General features: G+C 46.3%; 1 protein-coding gene across 2 annotated transcripts in view; it reads left to right on the forward strand.

Moving 5' to 3' along the window:
* CAMK1D (calcium/calmodulin dependent protein kinase ID) overlaps window positions 1-25,209 on the forward strand; it is a 377,756-nt gene that overhangs the window by 345,835 nt on the left and 6,712 nt on the right. Inside the window, exons 7-10 of one of the 2 annotated variants that reach the window (XM_074324975.2) lie at window positions 14,362-14,474; window positions 15,864-15,942; window positions 22,325-22,412; window positions 23,334-23,451. In XM_074324975.2, coding sequence (XP_074181076.2) covers window positions 14,362-14,474; window positions 15,864-15,942; window positions 22,325-22,412; window positions 23,334-23,451 — 398 coding nt within the window. Of the gene's footprint in view, window positions 1-14,361; window positions 14,475-15,863; window positions 15,943-22,324; window positions 22,413-23,333; window positions 23,456-25,209 lie in introns of both variants that reach the window. The other variant, XM_074324976.2, reaches the window with a different exon arrangement.

Below are 25,209 nucleotides of genomic sequence, written 5' to 3' on the forward strand. Positions count from 1 at the left end.
TTTCTCCAGCCTGCTCTCTTCTCAGTTTGCAAGGAGAACACTCTGGAGTGAATATAATCAAATATGTGGTTACTGAAGTGATTGGATGACCTTTTTGTAATGATTTGGGTTTCATTGGTCATTCTAGTCTATACATTCAGTAATATGCTAAAATCTGTTTTGCCAACTAAGTGGGCAGTCCAAGAGCTCTTAGTAAGTCCAAGAGATTTATCAGCTTCAAAAGCTTTGCTTCGGTTTATTATTTTTTAAAGTCTGTCATGTGAACCAGAATAAGAGGAATAAAACTCAGATTCCTTAGCACAGGCCCCAGACGTTCATTCAGTTAACACTTGAGAACCTACTGAGTGCTAAGGTGGAAAGGCAGATGGTGCTGCCCAGAGCTATCTATCGAGTGGACTCTGGTTTCCTAAGGAGAGACCCAAAGGGTGCCCTGGTCTAACTGCATAAAACTGACTCCTTTTTCACAGACGTGCCTTTGAGTGAATGCTCTCGGGAAATCTGGAGCTGAAGGCTTCTGGGCTAAATGCTTGGGAGTATTGGTTCACAGAGCTCGCCACTTAAATGCGGGCCTCTGGCACATCCTGTCCCCGTACTCACAGCAGTGGGCAGGCCCGAGGCAGCACGCGCCTTCTCCCTTCTCTAGCAGTTTAGAAGTTCAGGTCAGGATGTGTCGGCACGAGGGGATGTTTCTGAGGCTTTGCACAAAATTTAAATATATGCTGCTTCATTCTCACGTTTAGAGTTGGCTAGTTTGGACTGAGTCCCTCGGGGCTCCCCTTCTCCTATGTCCCCCTCACGTCACTCTTCCTGATGGGGAGCAGTGTCCCACTTCAGAATGTTTCAGCTGAAGGAACCTGAACAGGATTCGATGGAGCTGTAGGATGGGTAATGTGAAGGAGCTGGCATCTAATGTTTGTTACGTGACAGGTGCTGTCATGTGTCGCACCTTTCACCTATACATCTTTCCATCCGTCTCTCTATGCACGTGTGTTTTATATAATATACATTGTTGGACAGCATATGTTATATATGTTATAATGTCTCTCTACGGGGTGGGCATTATTACTTGCATTTCGCAGACAGGATAGTTTCCCCAAGGCCACTCAACCGGTGCTTGTTGGAGCCCAGATTTGAAACTGTGTCTTTGTTTCTCGAAAGCCCAGGCTGAGGAGACCACACCACGAAACCTCTCTGAAATAAAGTCTGTGTTAGCCCTCAGACAACAAACCTTTCCTTAAAAAAATCACTTCTCCTTCAGAGCACTGTCATCCAATTAGACTAAAATGGCAAATTCTGGGTTGCCAATTTCTGATGATTATTCAGTTGTCAGCACTGTTGCACTCAAATGCCCTTTATATAAAATATTTAATGTAAGTTTTGGCACTTAAGAAGCACATTTCAGGTGCTTAGGAAATTTATGTGTGTATGAGGTGTGATCAAAAAAATACGGTGACTGCTGCTGCCGAGTGCCATCCAACGGAAAGGCAGGGATCTTCAATATGGGAAGCGGCACGTCAAACCTTAGTAACAGTGTATGACAAGTTTCAACTTGTTTGGTGCATTCAGTTGGGTGTGAGCTACAGTTGAGAGAAGATGTGTTTTAAAGTGTGCTGTAAATCATGGATCATGATTAATGTATTAACATGAAATTTTGTTTCAAACTGCAACAAAATACTAAAGAAACACTCAAAATGTTAAAATTAGTTTATGGTGATGCTGCAGTGACCATGAAGATGGTTTACAAGTGATTCACACAATTTCATAATGTTTGTGAATTGATTGAAGACAGGGAGAGATCGGCATCAAAACCCAAGAGCATAAAAAACCCAAGAGAATGTTGAAAGTAAGCAAAATGATTCGATCAAACAGGGGGTTGACTATTAGGGAAATTTCTGAGGATCTGAACGTCTCTTATGGTTCTGTTCAAAGCATTTTAATCACAGATTTGGACATGAGGCCAGTGAGTGTGAAATTTGTTCTGTGCCTTTTGACTGTCGAATAAAAACTGCAGTGTTTGTCAATTTTGTTGAAGTCATGCAATCGTGATGCTTAAGGTTCCAGCTTTTTAAGACATGTCATCACGGGAGATGAAGCGTGGGTCAATGGTTATGATCCTGAGACCAAGGTTCAGAGTTCTCAATGGAAATCACCCAGTTCTCCCTCTTCAGTGAAAAAAGCTCTTCAATCAAGGTGATGTTAATTGTGTGTTTTGACCTTGATGGAATTGTGTGAGCTGAGTGTGTACCCAGAAACACTACAGTGAACTCTGAATATTATAAGGGCTTATTAGAGCATTTAAAAAATGAAGTGCATAAAAAACAGCTAGAAAAATGGGCAAACAGTTTCATCCTCCATCATGACAACGCTCCATGTCATACGTCACGTCTGGTATACGGCAATTTCTGTCAAATAAAAACATTGCGGTGTGTCCTCATCCACCTTAGTCACCAGATCTGGCATCACATGACTTATGGCTCTTCCCTGAAGTCAAAATGACCATGAAAGGTAAACATTTTAAATCGATTCGGGACATCGAGGCAGCCACGACAGCACAACTAAAGACACTGAGGAAAGAGGACTTCCAGAACTGTTTCAGAAAGTGGCAAGAACAATGGGATGAGTGTGTTCAAAGTGAGGGGGAGTATTTTGAGGGGGATTAATGGCAATGTGTCTTTAACTGTAATAATTTTTTTTATTTAAACATTCACCATATGTTTTGATCACACCTCGTACATTACTTGATTTCCCAGTTACTCTGGGTCAGGGAGGCATGCTTGAACTTCTGCTCAGTTCTGCAGATTCTCACCAGGTCTTGATGAAGACTTCCTATCCTTTATGTCCCCTCGCACCTCTGCGTGGGAATGGAGTGCTGATCAAAGGTTCCTGGATGTGATCGTATTGGAATTTGGTTCAGTACAGACTCGGGTTCATTTTTCTCCCATCCCTCTCTCCCGCAGATAGGGTCACAATGGTCCTGGCTGGAAAGGAGGCTGTGTAAACATTAGGTGTTGATTTCCTAACTGCAAGGACTTGAGCTGTTCTTTATTTCTTTGGCAGGTCTTATAGCCTTATTTCTGGCTTTGTTTCCAAACATATAATATATGAAAACACAACACCACACCGTGACTTCAGAAGCAGATTTAGGAAGAGAACATGTGTGGTGTTTCTCCATCTTTGCAGTGACATATCTGACTATAGTGCTTAAAGGTTAATATGACTTGGCTCTGGGGTTGGCTGAGGAAAATGAAAATTCTGCTCTGCCCCTTAGATGTGGGCAAGTCGCCTAATCTCTCATGCATTTCCTCATCTGGAAGTGGAAGACTGGAATCCTTACCTCATAAGAGCACATTCCATGGGACAATATGTGTAAGTTGCATAGCCAGTGCCTGGCACACAGTAAATGCTCAACAGATGGTGGCTGTTGTCATTAACTTTCAGGGGACACGTACAACATAATTAGTTTCTGTAGAAAAGTCAGCTTTCCATTGTCCTATTCAAATATGGCTGGCCTCTGAACTCTGAGGAGGAAGAACAAGGGCTGTCTTCTTGTCTGTTACATGGTCAGCATTCGGCATAACATTGGTGCTAAATAATTACCTGTAGAATTGGGTTGAAATGGCTTTTGTGGCTCTGCGCCAGAGCCCTTGGCAGATGCACGCCCAGGTCTGCATTAGCTGTGGCCCTGAGGCCGTCTCTTTCTCTCTCTGGGACTCACTTTCGCAGTCTCCCAAATGAGGGCTTAGACCCGATGGTGACTTCCAGACCCCAGAATAGAACTCTGTGATTCTGTGCAAATCCCCCTTCTACACAAAATTCTTCAAACATACTTTTCTTGTATGGTTTAATCCTGGTTTGAGGATTTGGGCGGGGATGGGGAGATGATGTGAGTTGTGTCATCATACGGACATGTGCTGGCGGGAGAGACTGCAGGGCAGGGAGATAGACAGGTGAGGAAACCATCAGGGCATGGGGCAAATGTGAGCACAGAGAACGCTTGAAGATTTGTTGCGCTTGTTCCGTCTGCTCTGAGGATGTCACTTATGGCCGATGCTGTGGGCCGTTCAGCTTCACTGCAGACATAACTGAAAAACTATAACACCTGGGAAAGTTTAGTTGCATTCGTTTTTCCACAGTACATACCTATCATCAGAGTGTGCTGCCTACTTTATAAGTCGGCTCTCACGTGTGCCGTTGCTCGCGCATGTGCACACGTGCATACATAAATGCTTCATGTAAACATTTCCCGTTTATCACAGAACAGTCATCCAACAAATATTATGGAATATTGTCAAGTGCTAATGAAAACTACAGAGCAATACAGTATGTGACGTGGTCTTTTTCCTCCGTGAATTCAGGATTAAGGTGGGAAGATAAAAGTAATAAGCATGAAATAATTCTTTTTTACATATTTTGAGAGGACCCAAGACAGAGGACGTGGAGTGCTCAGGGTGGGGTGAGTGGGGTGGAGGTGGCAGTCCTGGAAGGCTGACACACAGACAGACTCATTCATCAGGCAGGCTTTTGCTGAGCGTGTACTGGGCTGAGCACGGGACTGCACAAATGAATGTGGCCTCTCTCAGGGGGCTCAGCGTCTAACAGAGGGGATGATGGGACACGGATATAAACCAACGTGGGCACCATAACAGCGGTACCAGGACAGCTGGGGAGCACAGAGGAGGGTGCCTACCCTGGCCAGGGTGGGGTCAGGAGAGGCATCACGGAACAAGGACCCCACACGTGGAGCTTGGGAGCCCCACATGGTGGACATGGCGGAGAAGAGCAGTGTATGGGAAGGAGTATTCTCCGTGGAGGAGGAAATGCAGTGGCTTTCCATGACCGCATTATCATTCCTGTCTATTTTTGTATTTCTTGTTTATTTTGAAGTTTCATGTTGAGTGTTTCCCGTCCCCTGCAAATAGAATATAAGTGACATGAGGATAGGATTCCGATGGTCTCATTCAACACTTATCCCCCGGCCTGGGACACAGCCGATGCCCAGTCAGCATTTGGGTGCAGCCAGAGGACTGCCTGACGGGCAGTTTTCCACCCCCTGTCCTCAGTGGGGTCCTGAGGGGCCTGCTCAGGGAAGGCCATTGTGACCCAGAGCAGCTGGGGGCGGTGGCCACAGGGCTGCACTCACTGTGGATCAGAAAGCAGAAAAGAGTGGCCAGCTGATATTCGATGGAAACCTCAGAGGGAAAAATCAGGCACATTCCCCTTGAAGAAGGATCATTTCTGTTCATGCTGGGGGCTCGCTGGCACTCACAAGGAAACAAACTAGCTGTTCTTATGCGGCCATATAGTCAATGCTAAACTTCCAGAGAATTGGAATTCTAGTGCCCCCACACATGCATACATACGTGTATATGCCAAAAAAATTTCTGTACATCACTCACAGGAAATTAATAGCAGGAGTGGGAATGTGAGTCAGGAAGGAAGTTTCCCCTTTATACTCTTCTGTATTTGAACTTTTTAACTATGGGCATGAGTTACCTGTTCAGTTTTGTTTTTGTTTTAAGGACAAAAGTAAAGATACTTGGGCCCTGCCCTTACAGATTTAGATGCATTCGGTTTGGGATCATCTTAAGTTTCTACCAGCTTCCCAGGTGATTCTGATGGGCACCACCCTGGAATCACGGCACAGGTCACACCGCCTCCCAGGAGCTTTCCCTGATTACCCAAGTCATGCTTCTGACTCCTCTGAATTCTTGCGTGTCACACACGCAGACACACGCATGCACAGCACCTCGGGCACCTGGGCTGTGGAGCCTGGCCAGCAGGGCTCACTGCTTATGCAGCTCCTGTAGCCAGAAGCATCTAACCCAGTGCTATGGCCCCTCCGCCCCTTTCAAGTTGCCTTCTCCAGACCCCCATCCTTGGCCTCTGACTTGAGGCCACCAACTTAGGGTGTGGAGGGCCAGAGGGGAGGTGACGTAAATGTGTGATCTGCTGAGTGTGTAATAGGGAATAGTGGGGACTGTGGTGAATTGGCCAGATTAACACAGTCCACGGGCGTTCAAAGTCACATCGTTCCAGTCCCTGCTGAGCAACACATGTCTGTGGGCCAGATTAAGCCTGTGGAGGATCTGTCTGCAGCTCCTGCGTCTGTAGATTCTCACTGAGTGATCTTAGCCCCTCTCCCAGCTTTCATGCGAATGCCGATGGCTTTGACGTAGCATCCCCAGGCCAGACCAAGTCCCTGGCTTCAGGCTCATGTCCCCAGCTGCCTGCTGGCTGCATTCGCATGCACCTGGGCCAGCTCACCACAGCCTGAACAGAGATGCTCATCTTATCCTCTGTGGGATGTTGACGCTTTTAGTTGCAAGGAACAGATTGTTTCCAGTTACCTTAAGGAAAAGGGATTTGTGCATGGGTTTGTGTGGACTGAACAGAAGCCCCCCACACTATTACATCCCCAGACACTGGCCCCTCTCATGGGCTCACCCCTGAACTGGCCTTCCCCCTGTTGTGCGGGGCGGCCTGCAGGGTCTCAGCTCCCGCTCCTTGCACAAGAACGCAGGATGTCACTAGGCCAAAAAGGAACACCCACGGAGCCATAGGTAGGGGAGTCATACCACTATAGTCTCGCTGGAGGCTGGATTCACACGACATGTGACCTGCTGTCCACTTTTCTGCCAACCGACCGACTCCCTCTTGCCAGTGTAGCCACGGCAGTTATATTAGTGGCCAATGGCTCACTGGTTACAGCTGATGGCCATCTAATCACAGTTGATGGCCCTTTACTTCTTGAGCCAGCACCTTCACTCCTGAGGCCAAGAGCCTGGAAACTGCTCTCCTGGCTCTGTCCTCACACCCTTCCCTCCCCCCTGGCATCTCTGCTTCTCACTCCATGTTTGTATCATCAGCTCCCTCTCTTTCCAGCCTGTCTTAGTCTTCAGCCCAAACCTAGCCGAGACCCAGTGTGATTAGTAGAACTAATTACCACTGATGTCAGGCTGCCTCATGGGTACCCCCCTTGGTGGGTCAGGCTCCGCCACACACACACACACACACACACACACACACACACACACACACACACACAAAACTGCACAAAGCTGCTTTCCTGAGTGGGGCCGTGTCCACTGAAAGGAGAAATTGGAAGTGCCAGCTGCTCTGGTGACATGTTAAGACCAGCCCCGGACCCACTCTCCCTCCTGTGTTCTCTACCACAGATGACGGCAGCTCTAGTTGTGCTTGCTGGAGATCTGAGTGTCATCCTGGCCTTCACTCACCGCCCTGGAAGACCCCAGACCCTCCCGGTGTTGTCTGATCTCCTTGTGGAATCTTTCTGTTCCCCTGATCCAGCCACTACCACTTGCAGCCTTCTGTCTTTCCTTTATCTGCTGTAGCTGCTAACTTGTCTTCCTGCCTCCAACCCACCCTCTCCACAGCGGCAGAGCTGTTTGTTCATGACCTCCTCCGTCTACACCTTTTGGGGCTTCCTCTTACCCGAGGATAGACTGTCTACCTTGGTATGGGGAACACAGCCTCTCTGGTCTTACCACCAGCCTCGTCTCTCACTATCCGCTGACTTATATATTAAACTGAAGCAGCAGCAAATTGCTCTTAGGTCCTTACATGAACTGTGATCTTTATGCCTCCGTGCCTTTATTCCCAGCTAGCCACACCCACCTGTGGCCCCCTGTCTTCTGTAAAACTCCTGCTCATCCTCCGAGACATAGCGTAGGCGTCTGCTGCTTCCACCCCCTCCCCCCCAAACTGTTTGGGTTCAGTGTCCATGCTCTTCCTAGTCCTGACGGCCTCTTTGTACCTCCATCATTGTTCCTACCTGTGCTTTTATTACCTGTTTGTGTCTTCCTCTCTCATGGGACTGAGCTGCTGAAGGCAGGAACTGATTCTTACTTATCACCGTATCTCCAGTATCAAACTCAGTACCTGATATATAGTGGGTACAAACTAGAAGTACTTGATGAATAAATGAATGCTATACCTAAGGTATCCAGAAGACACACATATCCGTAAGTAAATATGTGTGTGTTGGCTGTTTAAAAATGATGACCATGAGGTACTCTGAGATCCATGTGGAAACGCTTTTTATAAGTCACGGCCTGGTGATGGCCCTCCTGACAAGTGTGAGGTGATACCTTCTTGTAGTTTTGGTTTGCATTTCCCTGATGTTTAGTGATACTGAGCATTTTTTCAGGTACCTGTTGGCCGTGTGAATGTCATCTTTTGAGAAATTTTAGAAAAAGACAGTGTGAGTGAGGATGTGGAGAAATTGGAATTCTTGCACAAGGTTGGTAGAAATGCAAAATGGTGCAGCCATTATGGAAAACAGTATGGTGGTTTCTCAAAAAAATTAAAAATAGGACTAGCGTATGATCCAGCAATCCCATTTCAGAGTATCCAAAATAATTGAAATCAGGATCTCAAAGAGATATTAGCACTCCTATGTCCATTATTCACAATAGCCAAGACATGGAAACAACCTAAATGTCTATCGACAGATGAATGGATAATGGATAAAGAAAATGTGATGTATATTTGCAATGCAATATTATTCAGCTTTTAAAAAGAAGGGAATCCCTGGTGGCTGGATGGCTCAGTTGGTTAGAGTGTGAGCTCTCAACAACAAGGTTGCCGGTTCAATTCCCCCATGGGATGGTGGGCTGCGCCCCCTGCCACTAAAGATTGAAAATGGCAACTGGACTTGGAGCTGAGCTGCGCCCTCCACAACTAGATTGAAGGACAACAACGTGACTTGGAGATTATGGGCCCTGGAGAAACACACTGTTCTCCAATAGTCCCCAATTAAAAAAAAGAAAAAAATGGGAATCCCGCCATTTGCAGTGACATGGATGAATCTTGAAGGCATGATGCTATGTGAAACAAGTCAGTTATAGAAAAACAAATACTGCATGATTCCACTTATATGAGGTTATCTAAAATAATCAAATTTATAGAATTAAAGAGTGGAATGGTGTTTGTCCGGGCTGGGTGGAGGAGAAATGGGGAGATACTAATCAATGGGCATAAAGTGTTAGTTATGCAAGATGAATAACTTCTAGAGGTCTGCTGTACGCCAGCGTGCCAGCAATCAATACACTTAAAAACTTCAAATCTCATGTTAAGTTTTCTTACCACAATAAAACATTTCTTAAAAGTCACGTCCTGATGTTGAACATGGCTGGCATTTTCTCTACCACCACTTTTTTCTTTAATAAAAATTGTATATATCTAAGGTATACAACATGATAATTGGTATATATATATGTATATATGATTATTACAGCTGAGCCAATTAATATATCTTCTTATATTGTTACTATTTTTTTGTGTGATGAGAGCATCTGAAATCTACCTTCTTAGCAAACTTCCAAGATATAATACAATATTAGTAACTTTAGTCCTCATGCTGTCCATTAGATCTCCACATTTATTCATCCTACATAACTTCAACTTAGTACCCTTTGACCAACTGCTCCCTATTACCTCTGCCTCCGGACCCCTAGTAACCACCATTCTACTCTCTGCTTCTATGTATTAAACATTTTTAGATTCCACATATAAGTGAGATCATGCAGGTTTTTTTCTTTCTGTGTCTGGCTGATTTCACTTAGCATAATGTCGTGTTGTTGCAATGGCAAGATCTTTTTCTTTTTTAAGGATGAGTAATATTACATTATATAATATATATCACAATTTCTTTATCCATTCATCCATCAATGGACACTGAGGTTGCTTCCATGTCTTGACTATTATATATAATGCTACAAAGAACATTGGAGCACATATATCTCCTTGAGGTACAGATTTTATTCCCTTTGGATATATACCCAGAATAGGACTTGTGGGATCATATAGTACTTCCATTTTTAATTTTTTGAGGAACCACCATAGTGTTTTCTACAGTGGTTGAACCATTTTGCATTCCCACCAACAGTGTGCAAGGGTTCCATTTTCTCCACATCCTCACCAACACTTATATTTTTATCTTTTAATTTTTTTATAATAGCCATTCTAACAAGTATGAGATGATATCTCATTTCCTACCACCATTCTGATGTCAGTTCCCTCTTGTCCTTTCTGTGTCTGTCTCTGGTACCAAAAGCTATAAGGAAAAATAGAATCTTAATTCTGTAATTCAGAGCTCTAAGAAACAGGCAAGAACATGGAAATAAAAGTACGTAAAATGGGAAAGAGCATGGGATCATTATTTGGAAATCCGTTCAGCAGACTTCCATTTTCATAGGGCTGAAAACCCATGGCTAAGGGCAAGCAAACAGGAAGGACATGACTTCCTGTAGCATAATTACCGTGGTAAACTCACTAGGCTCTCAGGCTATTATCTCATTTTAGTTTCCAAGTAATATTGTGCACTTCCGGGCCAGCCGTGGTGCCCATTGTTGAATTTCACATTCATTTATGTTAAAAGCTTTCTCCTTCATGGAAAACCTTCTCTTTTATGGGACGTGTCCATGCCCTGGCGTGGCATTGTAGGTAACCCACACCACGTTGCATTCTCTTTACAAAGACAGGCCAGGTTGCTATCAACACCAGGCCTTGCACACTGGGTTCTTCTGGAAAGTCTGTCAGTGCCGTCCATGCAGCATGCATTTCTACCAGCTCCCATTGGCTAGTGCACAGGAGGGAAGAGTCAGGGTAGGTGGGAGCTTGAGGGTTCCCTGGGCTGGGGCAGTGGTGGGCTCTCCTGCACCCTAGATTCTTATCTGTTTCAGAACCCAGCCAGGGCGCTCAACAACCAACAACGAAGCCTCTTCTTGCAGAATCTGTTCACTTACCCAAGCATTTATTGAGCATCTTCTGTGGGTAGACCCTAGGCTGGACACTGAGAATGCAAATACAAAAGTAAGATGTAAAAGGTGGTGCTGTTTTAAGGAACTCAGAGACAAGTCAGGGCAGCATGCAATGTAGAAAGTGTCACCTTGGAGCTCTGACCACTGCCATGAGATCACAGAGCAGACACCCAGCAGAAAGGAGACAGGTCTTCCTTATAACACCCCAGCTAGTTTTCAAGGGTGCATCAGAGTCAGGGGAAGGGGCAAAGCACAGGCAGCCCAGGTTAAGTGCATACTTTACCTTGGTCCAGACAAAGGAAGTGCCCAGTGTGCAGGGAACCAGCTCTAAGCATCTAGGCAACAAGACCGAGAGTATGGGAAATGGGGTTGGGAAGGTTCTACTTGCAGATGAAGGGGCAGCTGGGCAATCTAAATAACCTGCAGAGAGAATTCAAAGTCAGGATTCAAACATAAGGATCAATTCTCAATCCTCTTTCCCTCTAGTGAATGAGCCAGATAGTTAATAACACAGACATATAGGGCTGGAGTCCTGACTTTGCTGCATGTTAGTTTCTTTGCCTTTAAAACGAGAATTGTACAAGGGACTTTATAAAAGGTGTGGTATGGGAGAACCACGAGGCATAGCACGTGACCCTGAGCTTTAGAGCAGCTGAGCCCTAAACACCCCTAGATCCAAGGGGATGAGGGGAGTGGGGAGTGGTTATCAGAACCAGAGAGAGAGAGGCTGGTAGCGTCTGCTCCCTTGAGAGGAGCAGCAGCCCTCAGTCAGGGGCTGTAACCAGCCTGGGTGCTAGATGAGAAGGACCGGGGCAACACATACCCATCCCAACTCCTCCTTCCTCACTGTCTCCACTGGGGTCCCCACTAGCTGACCCACTACCTGATGTCAGAGTTCAACCCTCATGCAGCTGTTCACGCAGGTCAGCCTTCCAGGGACAAGCAGAGTGGACAGCGACTCTAAAGGGCAAAGGGAGGTGTCAAGAACACCACCTCCTGGGGGGCGGGGGCGGGATGTTAAGTGAGGTAATACAGTGAAGGTCTTCGTGGAGTTTTGACCCCAAGTAAGTGCTCAGTCGAGGCTAAACTAGAACCAAATAGTACATTTGCATAAGTGTGCCCCAGGCAGGTAAGATGGCAAACTATGTGGCCAAAGTGAGTGCTCTCTCTGGACGCCTGTCCGGAGGCCCCGGTGGAGGTGATGGAACAGGCCCGTGAAGGTGTGCTGCCTGGGCTGTGTGTGACCATCCGTCATTGCATTGGCAAGGTTAGGGTTCTTCTGAACCATGAACTTCAGGCCTAGAATGATTGCCAATGGCTTTATTGCTATGGTGCCCATGGTCAGGTAATTTGTAGATTATTTAAATGGTTTGGTGTAAAAAATAATCACACAGATTACACATGCAAAAAGGCAGGCCCAGGACCACAGATGTCAGCCGTTTGTATATGGAGATCAACAACCCAAAACCTTTATTTCTCCTGTTTGGGCCTGACACACAAACTTCTTAACAAAATAGCCTGCCAGGGAGCTCTGCGAAGGAAGGTTTTATAGCTTCTGTCTGCCCTTCTCTTCTTTTACAATCCATATGTTAAAATCCTCTTCCTTTCTTTGAATTTGTTTAGTCTCCAAGCTAGATCTATTTCCTTTACTTCCATCCTGAGCACAGCCACATAAATGGAATATTCTATTACCCACCCCCAAGAAAAGAGCTAAAACCAGAAGCAATTGGGATATACATTAAGAAAATTGGCACACGAAGAATAAATGGTTCTTGGAATTTTCTTAAAGATTTTTTTTCCTTGAAAAGAAAGCCAAACTGTAAAGTAAAACACTCTCTGTTGTTAATAAACAAAAACTTCACATGTATAAAATTTGGTTATTTTCTAAGACAAACTCACATTTTGCTCAGTCTGCTTTTCCTAATATGCACATTTCTTTCAGCCCAAACCCTCATTAGGGGACGCATTTACATATCCATCTTGTGGCTCTAGGCTTTCCCAGGCCACCAGTGAAATATGTGTTTGGTGGTTTCAGAAGCACTGGCTCTTACTCATTTTGCCAAAAGCAGCAAATCTTTAAAAATGAAATTTTCCAGGCAATTGGCCCCTAAATCAACCTTGTGGGGATAGATGATTTAGAATCTTATCAGACCACAGAAGGTCTCACAGCCTTTAAAAATGTCGTCAGCCAGTTTCCTGTGCAGCCTGGCTGGCAGTGCTGCACATTGTGGCAGGAGCTGCTGAACAGCGACGGTACCCAGGCCATTTCAGACATTTATTAAATTTCTAATTTGCTGTAAAACCTCATCCCTCGCAAGTCTAGAACCTGTTGATTCCTATGAATTTGTTCTCAGTAAGCTGGTCTCTAGGCTGTAGCTATGTTTTGAACAAAGTTTGGCTATGTGGGCAGATTCAGGACTCCTGTGAGGGCAGAATCCCACAGTGGCCGCCACCCTCTGGGTTGTGTCGGATGAGTTCTGTGCCATCCAGCTGTGCACTTGGACTTCTGTACTGTCCATCACTCAATCCTACCCCTTCCCGGCTGTACAGCCCCAACCTGGACCTGTCCCTGTCCCTGCCCCACGAGGGCCTCAAGCACAGGCCAGATCTTCCCCTGGGTCTGGACCAGCCAAGCAAATTGGGACAGGGAGTCGTAGAACTACACCATTGTAAAGCCAGGAAGAATATTGGGAATTTTCTAGTCTGTCCTCTTCGTGTTCAGATAAGAAAATTTGGCTCCAGAAATGACGCCAATGGCCTACTAACGATGAAGGCCACATTGGAGGTGATAGCAGAACTGGAGTGAGGACTCATGGTTATATGGAACTAATTTTATTTGGGGTATTTAATAAAAATGTGTAGTCCTATTGTGTTGTCAGATGACTGTTGGTATCTCCAGAACTACGTGATACTTGCATCAACATCCATTTAAAAATCAACTTTGAAAGGCTTCAGTGGAAAACAGGGATCGTATTCCCTTTGCGCCTGCTTCTGTTTATACTTACTGCCTATGAATGGGCAAGATGTAAGCGTCCCAATACCCAGTCTGGGCAGGGGAGGGTGGTACTGTGCAGTCTAGAGGGATTTGTGACAACTCGGTACTCAAGCTTGTAACATTTCCTTTTCTTCCTGTGATGATTTTTAAACAAAATGAACCTGGAGGGCCCTAAAATGCATACTAAACGCATATATTTTTTTCTACCAGCCCATCATCTGTTAGAGACAATATTACAGACAATAACATCAATAAATTACATTCATATTCAGAGTGCTCTCTGGTAGGTTTTTAGGGTGTACGGGACTCTGTTGAATAATATGCAAAGAGTTAAGGTGGACTTGTGTATGTATTTACCTTTGATTATCCCCTGAGTTTACCTTCTTTGGTATTGATTAAATCATAAATTTACTTTGGTGCCACCTGTGCCCACAGAACGTGTGATTTCTTGGCTGAGACTGTGTTTGCAGCACACACAGTGCAGGTTTTCTCAGCTCCAGTGAAAATGGCTCTTCCTTCCAGGCAAGGTGTCTGGCCGCCACCCTGAGACGCAGCGTCTCAGCTCCTTACTCCCTTGTCTTCCAGGCTCTGTGGCTACCCTCCTTTTTATGATGAAAATGACTCCAAGCTCTTTGAACAGATCCTCAAGGCCGAATATGAGTTTGACTCACCCTACTGGGATGACATCTCCGATTCTGGTAGGTGCCCTGCTCCCTGGGGGCAGCCCTAGGAGTTTACGCCCAGACCACAGACCCTGACAGGCCCCGGGGCCTCGGGATGAGCGTGAGCCTCCCATGGAAGCTTCAGAAGCTACATTCTTACCAAGCAGAAGACAGGCTGGGACACTGGTCCTGACAGACCGTGGGGCAGGGTGAACGAAGGCACGCCCCTCCCAGCCTTGCCCTGGTCTGGTGCTCTGGGGCCGAAGCAATGTTAGCTAACGCTTACTGCGCGGAGCGCTGTAAGCTGTGTGCATGTGCCATCTCGCTCCATCTTCAGGACAGCCTGTCAGGTGGTGTTGCTATTAGCCCCATTTGACAGGAAGGTGAGCGAACTTGACCGAAGTCACACAGCGAGTGAGTGGCAGAGCTGAATTTGAACCGTGTCCCAGCTACCATGCCACACTGACACGTTCCCAGGGAAGTTCACCAGTTTATTCCTCAGGGATAAAGATCAAAAGTGAGCCCCACGGAAACTAATGAAATTTCTCAAGATTGTTTCCTCACCAATGTGATGATGATGGCATTAGGTTGGTGCAAAAGTAATTGTGGTTTTTGCAATTATTTTTAACCTTTTAAAACGCAGTTACTTTTGCACCAACCTAATAGTACTACTCCCTACCATGGAGGGTGGTACAAGGATCAAAGGAAATAATAAACGGAACAGAGCTTTGTACTCAGTGATGAGCTATCCAAATATTGTATTTCATTATTGTATTATTTCCTCCTAACTGGAAACATCCTGCTTTCTTCCCCCATCTTTCAAAACCTGAGTACAGTTCTCCAAGGCTTGCAGGAAGGAGCCTCACGGGGAGTATTTTACTTTCAAACCCAAGCTTATGAGGCTGCAGATTTCCGGTCTGGTCCCTGGCTGTCATCTTCTGATTCTGTGACCTGGTCCCTCATGTTCTCTGTCCTGCTCCTGGGTCAGACCCGCCCTGGACCTCCCGCACTCTCCACTTCCCACAAGGGCACGTCCCATTTGTCCCCTGGTCCAAGTGCTCTGGGGATTTTGTTGAATCAGTGACATCTAACACATGGAGAGCACATCAACAAAACAGCTCATGACGACAAAGATATTTCGTCTCTGAACCAAAGGTGTCACCAGCTTCCGGAGGGAAAGAACTTAGAGCTGGGAAGCGGGGTCCCAGGCCTGGTGGCTGCCTCTTCATTGCCTCAGAGTCCCAAACCTTGGCTTCCTTTTCCCCCAAATACTGGTACCTGTGTCCAAACTACTGTAGGGTACACGGAGGGCTGGTCTCGTACTTTCCACACCCCACGCGACACTGCCAGAGACCCAGTGGGGATCATGTCATCGCCTCTTGAGCCACAGACTCATTCCTTCCCTTGTGCTTTCTTTTTCAACAGCAAAAGATTTCATTCGGAATCTGATGGAGAAAGAGCCAAATAAAAGATACACATGTGAGCAGGCAGCTCGGCACCCATGGTAAGGAAGATCTCCCACTGGAGAGGTGGTGTACCTGACGTCTTCCCAGGTCTGACATCCTGCTGGCGGTCGCTGGCTCTGAAAGCCAGGGGTAGTGACTGCATCTCCCTCCGGCCAGTGGCCTTAGTTCTCTCCCCAAGCCAACACTTGCAATCTCTTGTTCCCTCAGGACGCAGTCTTCTACATGCGCTTATGATAAGTGTGCGAAAGAAAGCTATAGCTTTTTCACTGCATGAAACGTTTTTAGGATCACTTTTATTGAAGGTAATTGCTTATCGAACCGTGAAGCTGGGAGTTTTATTCCTTGAGTTTATCACTCAGTAGTTAAATGAATTGAAGTTAGAGAGATTTTTTTCCTTTGAAGATACTTTTCAAGTTAGTGTTTCTTCAGCTCCAGAGGGACTAATTGATAGTTTGTGGCATTCTGTATATGACGTTTTCAGCAGTGCCCTTAAGGCCACCTTGTTTTTGAGCCACTTACAGGTTTGAGCCGAGCTTCACTATCGACTAGCTGTGACGTTGGGTTTATAAATGAATTTTTCTGAGCCCCAATTTTCTCATCTTTAAATTGAGAGTGATGATACCTGGTTTAAGGGTTGGCATAAGAAATCATCGAGAGAAGGATGTAAAGGGTTTAACACAATGTCTGGCCTGTGGTAGCTGCTTCATTAAGCTATTATTAATAAAGCACCATGAGCATCCATTTTGAAACAAAGGTCAGGGGAAGCAAAATAGGCAATACAATGAAAATAAATGGACAGAACCTTGGGTTCAGGAGAAATTCCCCCTAGGAAGCACTCTAGAAAACTGTCCCCTTGTTTATTCCAACATCTCCTGTAGCATTTCCTCCAGAGTCTCACATACTGGTTAACCTCCCAAAGGGGACCTGCTTATGGTAATGTCATGACCCAGTTTCACAGTCTTTTAATTTATAAGAACAGCTGTCATTTATTGCGCGCCTATTATGTTCTATAGACTGTGTTCTAATTGCATTAAAATATCATCTCATTTTTTTTCTTTGTAATAACCCTGTAAGGTAGCCTTTATCGCCATGTCAGGGAGAAGGAAATGGATTTAAAAAGAAGATAAATAACTTAGCCAAGGCGACATGACTAGCTAATGGCAAAGCCAGAACCGCTTCCTTTCCGCACTGTTGGATGGGAAAATGCATGCTCTTCACTACTTTGCAGACAAGAGGCGTAAAGGGGAGGGAAAGAATAGGCTGGAGAGGGGGGGTCGAGAATTTTCTTCATAAGGAGGCAGTTTGGGTGACACCTCATCTTGATCATCTTTAATAAGTCACTTTGGACAATAGGTCAAAATATGTGACCGTAGAGATAGGAAAGTTTTCTTTATGAACAATAGGACTTTAAAGCTATATAGACTTTTTTTTCTCTCAGTTTCATTGAGATATAATTGACACATGACACTGTGTAAGTTTAAGGTGTACAGCAGAATGATTGCCATACGTATATATTGCGAAATGCTAACCACAATAAGCGGAGTTACTATCCGTCACCTTGTATAGTTACTAAAGATTGTTTTGTCCTTGCTCGTGATGAGAACCTGTCGCACATGCCGTGCAGTGTGTCAACCATCATCATTCTGTTGTACACCACCCCCAGGACGTGTTTATCTTACAGGCATGACACTTTGGGGATTATCTTATACAGGAGGAACAGGACCTGAAAAGAAGGGAAGTGATTTGCTCCCTTGTACTTGTTCACTGATCCAGCCTCACTCCATGGAAAGCAGGAAAGGGGCCAGTTAAAACCCAGTCTCTCCTTCACCAGCCAGTTTTGAAAAACCGAAGAAAGGAGAGGTCATTTTTACTGAGGGGCCTGGCAAAGGGGACAGGATGGGGTCAGCAGAATCAAGTAGGATTCATGGAGGTGCTGAGCCTCACACTACGACATGGTCCCAACCAGGTCACCCAGGATGGGGGGTGGATTTCAGGCCAGGCCAGGGACCTGGCGGTGCATGGGGACGTACACCGCACCTCCACCCTGAGTACCACAGCACTTGGTATTCCTGGAGAAGGGGGGACAAAGGAGCAAGGCCAGAGATGAGACTGGAAAGGAAGGCGGAGCTGGTAGGATTCTGGCACGAGCCCTGGTGTAATCTGCTGAAATTCAAGCCCTGGCTTCACCACTTACACCGTGTGGACAAGCTCCTTAACGCTTTGGCCCTCCGCTGTGGAACTGAGATCATAAATAACACCAGTGCATACCCCATAAGACTCTTCTAGCGATTAAATGACATTATACATACAAAAACAGAAGGAGATACCTAGTACCTAATAAATCTCCAGTCTGTATGAGTGGCTATTATTTTATTATTGTACTGAGGAATTCATACTTTTCCGTTTGGGCAGTGGGAGCCCCGGACAGGTTTGCAGTGGGGTCATCAGATGTGCACTTCGGAAAGCTCCACCTGGCTGCAGGACAGAGGACGAGCAGTGCACACAGGGCGTGGGGAGGGGGGTGACAGGGAGGTGCAGGTGGCAGGTAGAGAGAAGGCTGGCCCAGAGAGGGGTCACCTGCTCAGCACTGCAGGGATGGGCATGCATGGAGACCATGAGAGAGGCTCCAGGGGTGAGCAAGCTACAGGAGAACCGGTGGGTGGGGTGAGGCAAACGCAGGGGCCTGAGGTTATTCCCAACTTTCCAGTTTAAGGGACTGGGAGAGCAAGCGGGCTTGTGTGAAAGAGAATGAGGAAGGTGCCGGGGTCGTGTAGCTGGATACCCGTGGTGGGCGCTTTGCTGAATGAGTCTGGAGCTCAGGGAGGGGTCGAGCTGCAGATGAAAACCTCACAGCCTCAGCCTGGTAACATTAAGATGTGTTAGCATGTGAGCTACACAAATAAATACCTTCTTCAGAGCTATTTTTCTCAGTGCTTATAATTTTTAATATTCATTTCAGAATTCCCAGTCAAACACTGGTAAATGATATATATATATATATATATATATAAAAGAATGCATTCACCTCAGGCATCATTGCAATACCCCGCTTGCCTGCATGTACGATACTTATTTCTTGTATGTAAAATTGCCTGGGCCAAGGGAAGCACGGCTTCAGCTGAGAGCTGCAGTGTGGAGTGGCTGTCCCATGGTTTTATCAACCTCACCGTTGTGGAAGCCGCGGTCTCAGCTTCCAAGGGCATCGACTGTCTCCAGAGGGCAGCGTCTCTTATTCTTCACTTGCTTTTCCATTTCATCAAGGCCACCCAGGGCCAGGAGAAGCCTCTGCGAGTCCCAGATGGCTCTCCTTATAGAAGGCAGTCAGCCCATCTCAGCAGATGTTTCCTGAGCCCCTCACCTGAGGCTTTGCCTTTCTCTCAGTGGTGTGTGTAAGGAACCTTAGATGAGGGAATGGCAGGTGGCATGAGACCCAGTCCTGGTTACAGGGAAATACCTTGGCAGAGTTCATGTATCTGGTTCAGATTGTTCAGAACCTCAATCTCCAGTCACAGTGACAAGCAAACCAGAGTGACAATCCTGGGCATCTGCGCCACAGGTGACACGGTGCCCCATTTCAGCAGTGTGCCCACCTTGGGGACGTGGTCTGTTGGCTGGGCCAGGGCACCTGCAGGCCACTTCTCAGTGTGCACAGGGGCCCCTCCCTTCTTCTGGCTACAGCCAGCCGAGCTAGAATTCTGAATTGGGACCCAGCCTCGGGGTCTGGGGGCATACACATCACAACGCCTGTCCTGAGCCAGTGGCTAGAAAAGTGCGAAATCAGAGCCATGGTGGCAGAGTGGCCTGCATACAAAACACAACACCCAAAGGCCAGGAGAGAGGAGTTTGGTGCTGTGTGTGTGGAGGAGGACAGTGTGGGTTACATAAACGCCATCTGCAGTGTTGGGATGCATGGCAAAACTAGAAAGCAGGGAGAGTGGGACACCTGAGTGAAACGTGGGTGCCCATAGCTGTACGGGAGTGTGTGTATCCGGATATATAAGGCAGTTCTGGGTTAGAGGCATTGCTCAATTCCTAGGACAACTGAGGTGACCACGGAGGCCCTTCCAGGTCTAAGATTCCATACCTCCACTTTTGTCGATGAGTAATGCTGAAGCTAGCAGCACATGCGTCATGAGTGTCACACGTTGTCACTGTAACCTTCCTGGCTCCTGGTGAATAGCAACAATGGTTTCCTTCACGGAGTCCACTGGGGAAAGACCTTTTGCTGTCAGGGCCCAGGGTGGCTGTACCCCCAGGAAGACTGCCCGCCAGGAGCCTCTGGGCCTCCGGCGGCCCTGCTAGCTTCTTTCCCAGCTGCAGCACGGCCTAGGGCTGTGGAAAGTGAGCACGGAACATTCCTGAAATAATTGGAAGCGTGCGTTTCCCTTCCATGCCGGCCCATGCTCACCCACAGAGAAGGGGGCCTCCCTGCCCGCTTGCACGTCTGTTTGGTTTGGAGTGCGGTTCTGCCCGGCGGCCACGCTCAGCCCCAGGAATCCCGTACTTCCTACCACTTCCGTGTGCCGTTTCCAAGTAAGAGCTGGCCACCGGGGAGTTGGAGCGTCCTCCTTTTCTAAGGATATAGCTTTTGTAAATAGTGCAGAGGGAAACATACTCACATGAGCTGTCCAGGAGAAAATGCCTAATAAAGATGTCTACAGCCCCTACCTCCTCGTTCCTCTGGTTCTGGGCCGGTTGCCTGCTCAGATATTTGATTTCTATTCACTGTGTGTGTCTGGGGAAAGGGGGAGCTGGACAGTTGTTGGAAATGGAAACCTGGTTCACATCGGTTATGTTCTGAGCATCCTCTTGGCTAAGTATGTTCAGTCCTGCTGGCCACAAGAGAGGACTCTATGTGGGGGGGTACAGGGGGAGTGCTGCTTTTAGCAGGAATATCAGACTGTATACAAAACTGGCCCAGCCTGGCCCGGACTTCATGGCCAGTCCATCAACCATGTTTCCAGTTCTAAAGTGAAAAGCTGGGTGGTCAGGAATATGTTTTTTTATTTGGGGATGATTTCTTGTCTGAATAAGCCCTCGGCTTCTTGCTTTCATTTCCCAAAACATTTGGACATAATAGTCTGGCATCCAGGCTGTTTTGTGTCCAAGGCCTTCTGGTTCTGAGAGACGACAGGTTTCCTCACTTGCCGGTCACTTCCTAGCTAGAAAGCGTGGTCAGTGTCCCCAGTATCTTCTGCCCCTTAACGTTTCCAAGACGCAAGAAATTATTTTTTAGGCATCAGATATCAACCTCCAGTTTTGTAGTTTGGTATAAAAGAAAGGGAAGATGGAAGGATCCAAGCCCAGAAGACTGAGGGCAAAACACAGCTTCCTCTGAAAGTGGGGGGAAGGCCAGGGGTTGAGTGTAGAGGGAGGGTAGTATGAGGCGAGAAGGGACGTGCAGGAGAAGAATGGCTCTGAGCGACCTCCAGGTGATTATTACGGCTGGAGGGTGTAAACCGACAGAGAGAGACAGAGAGAGACAGAGACAGAGACAGAGACACACACACACAGAGAGAGAGAGAGAGAGAGAGAGAGAGAGAGAGAGAGAGAGAGAGGCTGAGGGAGGAAGTCATAGGATGAGGGGGAAATTTAAGGACAGGAAGTAAAGAGAAACCTGCCTTCTCTAATAGAAGGCTAAGGAACAAGTAAAAAGTAATGTCCAATAAGATGAAGGACCCAACTGAATGTAGAGTAGACGTGGTCCTGGCATGTGTGAGAACTCACCTAATTCAGGAGTAAAAGATGTGCCAACCAGGGCTGAGCTAAGCCTGGGGACCCTCTCACTGAGCACAGAAAGGTGAGGGGTGGCCAGTGTGGCTGTGGGTGAGCAGAAAGCTACAGAGCTTATTTCAGCTGGGATGGAACCAGAAGGGAGCTGTGGGCCCAGGGATGTGAGCGGGTCCGTGGGAAAGAGGGCCCAGAGATGGGAGGGGCTGTGGGGGGTAGGGGGAGGAAGCTGGGAAGGCAGCTCTGAGTAGGGATCTGGTGGTCAGACTAGACAGGGAACACGGAGGAGATGGTGGAGGCAAAGCACTGCAGGCAGAAAGCTGGCGGGAGGGAGGGGAGGGAAGGGAGCAGGATGGAAGCTCAGCTTGCATTATCGTTGGGGATTCTTAAGTTGCAGTCATGGGGGTCCTAAAAGGACAAAGTGAGAGCCCGGCAGAGAGGTCAACCACGGAGGTGCTGAGCAGCCCCTGACCTTTCAGGGTGCAGACTGTAGAAGTGGGACGAACTTTGAGTGCAGTGGTAGCCGACTGTGCGTTCAGACCAGAGCCATCAGCAGCCTGGAACAGAGGGCAGAGCTAGGCTCTCAGGGAACCTCAGGGCAAGACCAGGCGGAGGCTTCCTGGGGAAAGCAGTGCCAGTGCTGGAGCCCCTTAAAACCCTTTTGAAGAAGCATCTTTGCCTCTGTTTCAGGATTGCAGGTGACACTGCCCTCAACAAAAACATCCACGAGTCCGTCAGCGCCCAGATCCGGAAGAACTTCGCCAAGAGCAAATGGAGAGTAAGTGTCATGTCCATCAGATCCCTGTGAATGTGACGCTCCTTTGAACTCGTCCTGCAGGTGGAGCGTTTCTGGTTTCTAAACGTCACCATCACCCACGCTTGATGAACCTCACCCCAATCATTTTGCTGATTTTAACAGCTAACGATGAAGACTTGAAGGGAGTAGCATGGCGTGAGAGGCACAAAATCTGTGCTGTAACATTTCCCCTCTGGGAGTCAAAAATAGCAATAGTGCCAGCTCTGCCTCATTTGCTGTATCTTACAAACGTAATCCCTGTGGTCTTTCTCCACTTTGCTGGAACTTTGAATAGTCGACCTGTATTAAAGTGACATGAAGGAGAAAAAACCCAGGAAATCTGAGTTGAACTCATCAATATTTTCTGATAAAAATGTGATGGATTTAAACCAACATTTTTTGATCAGCCACTGGTTACCTAAACCCTAAGTGCTGATCAGGTTGGGTAGTTACGAACCAACAGTGAGAGACCACACAGAAACAAAATGAGCAACACTGACCTCTTTTATTCAGAGGAAATGCTATTATTTGGAACAAAAGCACCAATAATAGGAATATAAAAACTTTTAAAACATTGTTTTAAGGTACAGTATTATTACAATATGCCTTGTATTCTAAGACTCACTTCTCAAGTTGTAGAGAATTGGTTTACATTTATTCCATATGTTTATTACATTGAAAGAAAAATGTTAAATCTTCAAAATATATTTTGATGGAGGGAGGGATCAAATACATCAGTGTACTTTTGGAAGCAGGGGCAAAATAAATTTCCTTTCTAGGGTATCACGAGAACATTTTCAGAAGTTTGAGGTGCTTAGGGTAACGAGAAATAATAGGAGACAGTCTGCATCTTTTTAATTCATTGGAATATTTTGTCTGTTTTTTGCCTTTCTGAAATTTCAGCAAGCATTTAACGCCACAGCCGTCGTGAGGCATATGAGAAAACTCCACCTTGGCAGCAGCCTGGACAGTTCAAATGCAAGCGTTTCAAGCAACCTCAGTCTGCCCAGCCAAAAAGATTGTGCGTATGTAGCAAAAACAGAACTTTTCAACTGGCATTTAAGATAAATGTGGGGTGGAGAGGGGAGCATTGCCATTTGCTGAGTACCTGCTGTGTATCAGACACTTGCAATAATTTATCCCATTTAGTATTCCCAACAACTTCGCAAATGATTTAATTCTTAAAATTATTTTCTTCTTTTAAATTACATTTATTGGGGTAACGTTGGTTAATAACATTACATAAGTTTCAGGTGTATGTCTTTATAATATGACACCTCTACACTCTAATGTGTGCTCACCACCCAAAGCTTAGCCTCCTTTTGTCACCATAGATTTGACCCCTTTTACCCTCTCTAGCCTCCCCTCACCCTCCTTCCCCTCTGGTAACCACCATTCTGTTGTCTGTGTCTACGAGTTTCTTTGTTTCTTTGTTGCTTTTTGTTTTATATCCCACATATTAGTGAAGTCATATGGTTCTTGTCCTTTTCCATCTGACTTATTTCACTTAGCATGAAGCTCTCAAGAATATCAAATGGTAGTATTTCATCCTTGCTTGTGGCCGAGTAGTATTCCACTGTGTATATGCACCACATCTTCTTTACCCAAGCATCTATTGAAGGACACTTAGGTTGTTTCCATGTCTTAGCCATTGTGAATAATGGTGTAATGAAGATGGGGGTGCATATATCTTTACGAATAAGTGTTTTCAAAATTTGGGGTAGATACCCAGATTGCTGGGTTATGTGGTAGCTCTATTCTTAATTTTTTGAGGAGTCTCCACACTGTTTTCCATAGTGGCTGCACCAATTTACATTCCAAAAATTAATTATGTAATATTCACAGAACGCTACATGTTATTATTTCCATTTATTATGAGAATTCTGTGGCTTCAGTCCCACACGGCCATGTCTTTCTGGACATGGCCATGTCTTTCTGATCTGTTTCCTTGCCCTCTGTTTGCTTGTCATTGGGAGTCACTCTTAGAATTTGAGCAGGGGGTGGCAGAGACTCATGACAGCCTGATCTCAGTGACTTTTCACATGTATATTTTTGATGATGATGATGATGATAATTGGAGCTGATTTACATGAAATGCATTGGCTTTGCAATCAAAGTAATAGTAGTATTTCATTGTCCTTCATCTTTGCGTGGGATGTTGTGTCATTGAGGGCATAACTCCTCTCCTTGTTTCTCTCTTCCACTCCCCGCTCTGTATATTTATCTTCTTCTCATGTCAGGCTGTACCAATGGCTTCTGTCTACCTCAGAGCAGTTGCTTTCATGTTTCCCATCAACCTGCATCTCCCTAACCATTGAGTACCCTTCAGCTTGGCCTCACTCTGGGCATCACATTCCTTCCCGTTAACCTTGGAAAAGGGTTCCCTTCCTCTCTTGCTCTCCAAATAGTCCCCCCATCTCATTCTGGAATGTCCAGCCCTTAAAGTTTCCCAAGACATCTCCATGAGAGTCCCCCGAACCAATTGCACACTACTGTAGAGCCACATTTACATTTTAGCAGAGATCCTTTGTACCCTCTGGTCAAGGGGAACCCCACAATAGATCGTTTCTTTGAAGAGTCATACAATGGCTCCGACAAGGAAGCCACTTAATCATTTATTTTATGTACCTTCCTATGTCTGAGCCTACAGAGTTCATGAGGGGGAATACACTACTGGAGCTAAGCTGTAGTGGCTTGAGCCCACATCCAGACCTTTCGGTGCTAGCATATCTGCTTACGGAGTGTTGCAGTGCAGCCTGTGAGGAATTTTTCTAGACCA

Source organism: Rhinolophus sinicus, chromosome 1 (assembly GCF_057876585.1).
Source record: "Rhinolophus sinicus isolate RSI-liver-muscle chromosome 1, RSI-T2T, whole genome shotgun sequence".
In the NCBI taxonomy this organism is placed as follows: domain Eukaryota; kingdom Metazoa; phylum Chordata; class Mammalia; order Chiroptera; family Rhinolophidae; genus Rhinolophus; species Rhinolophus sinicus.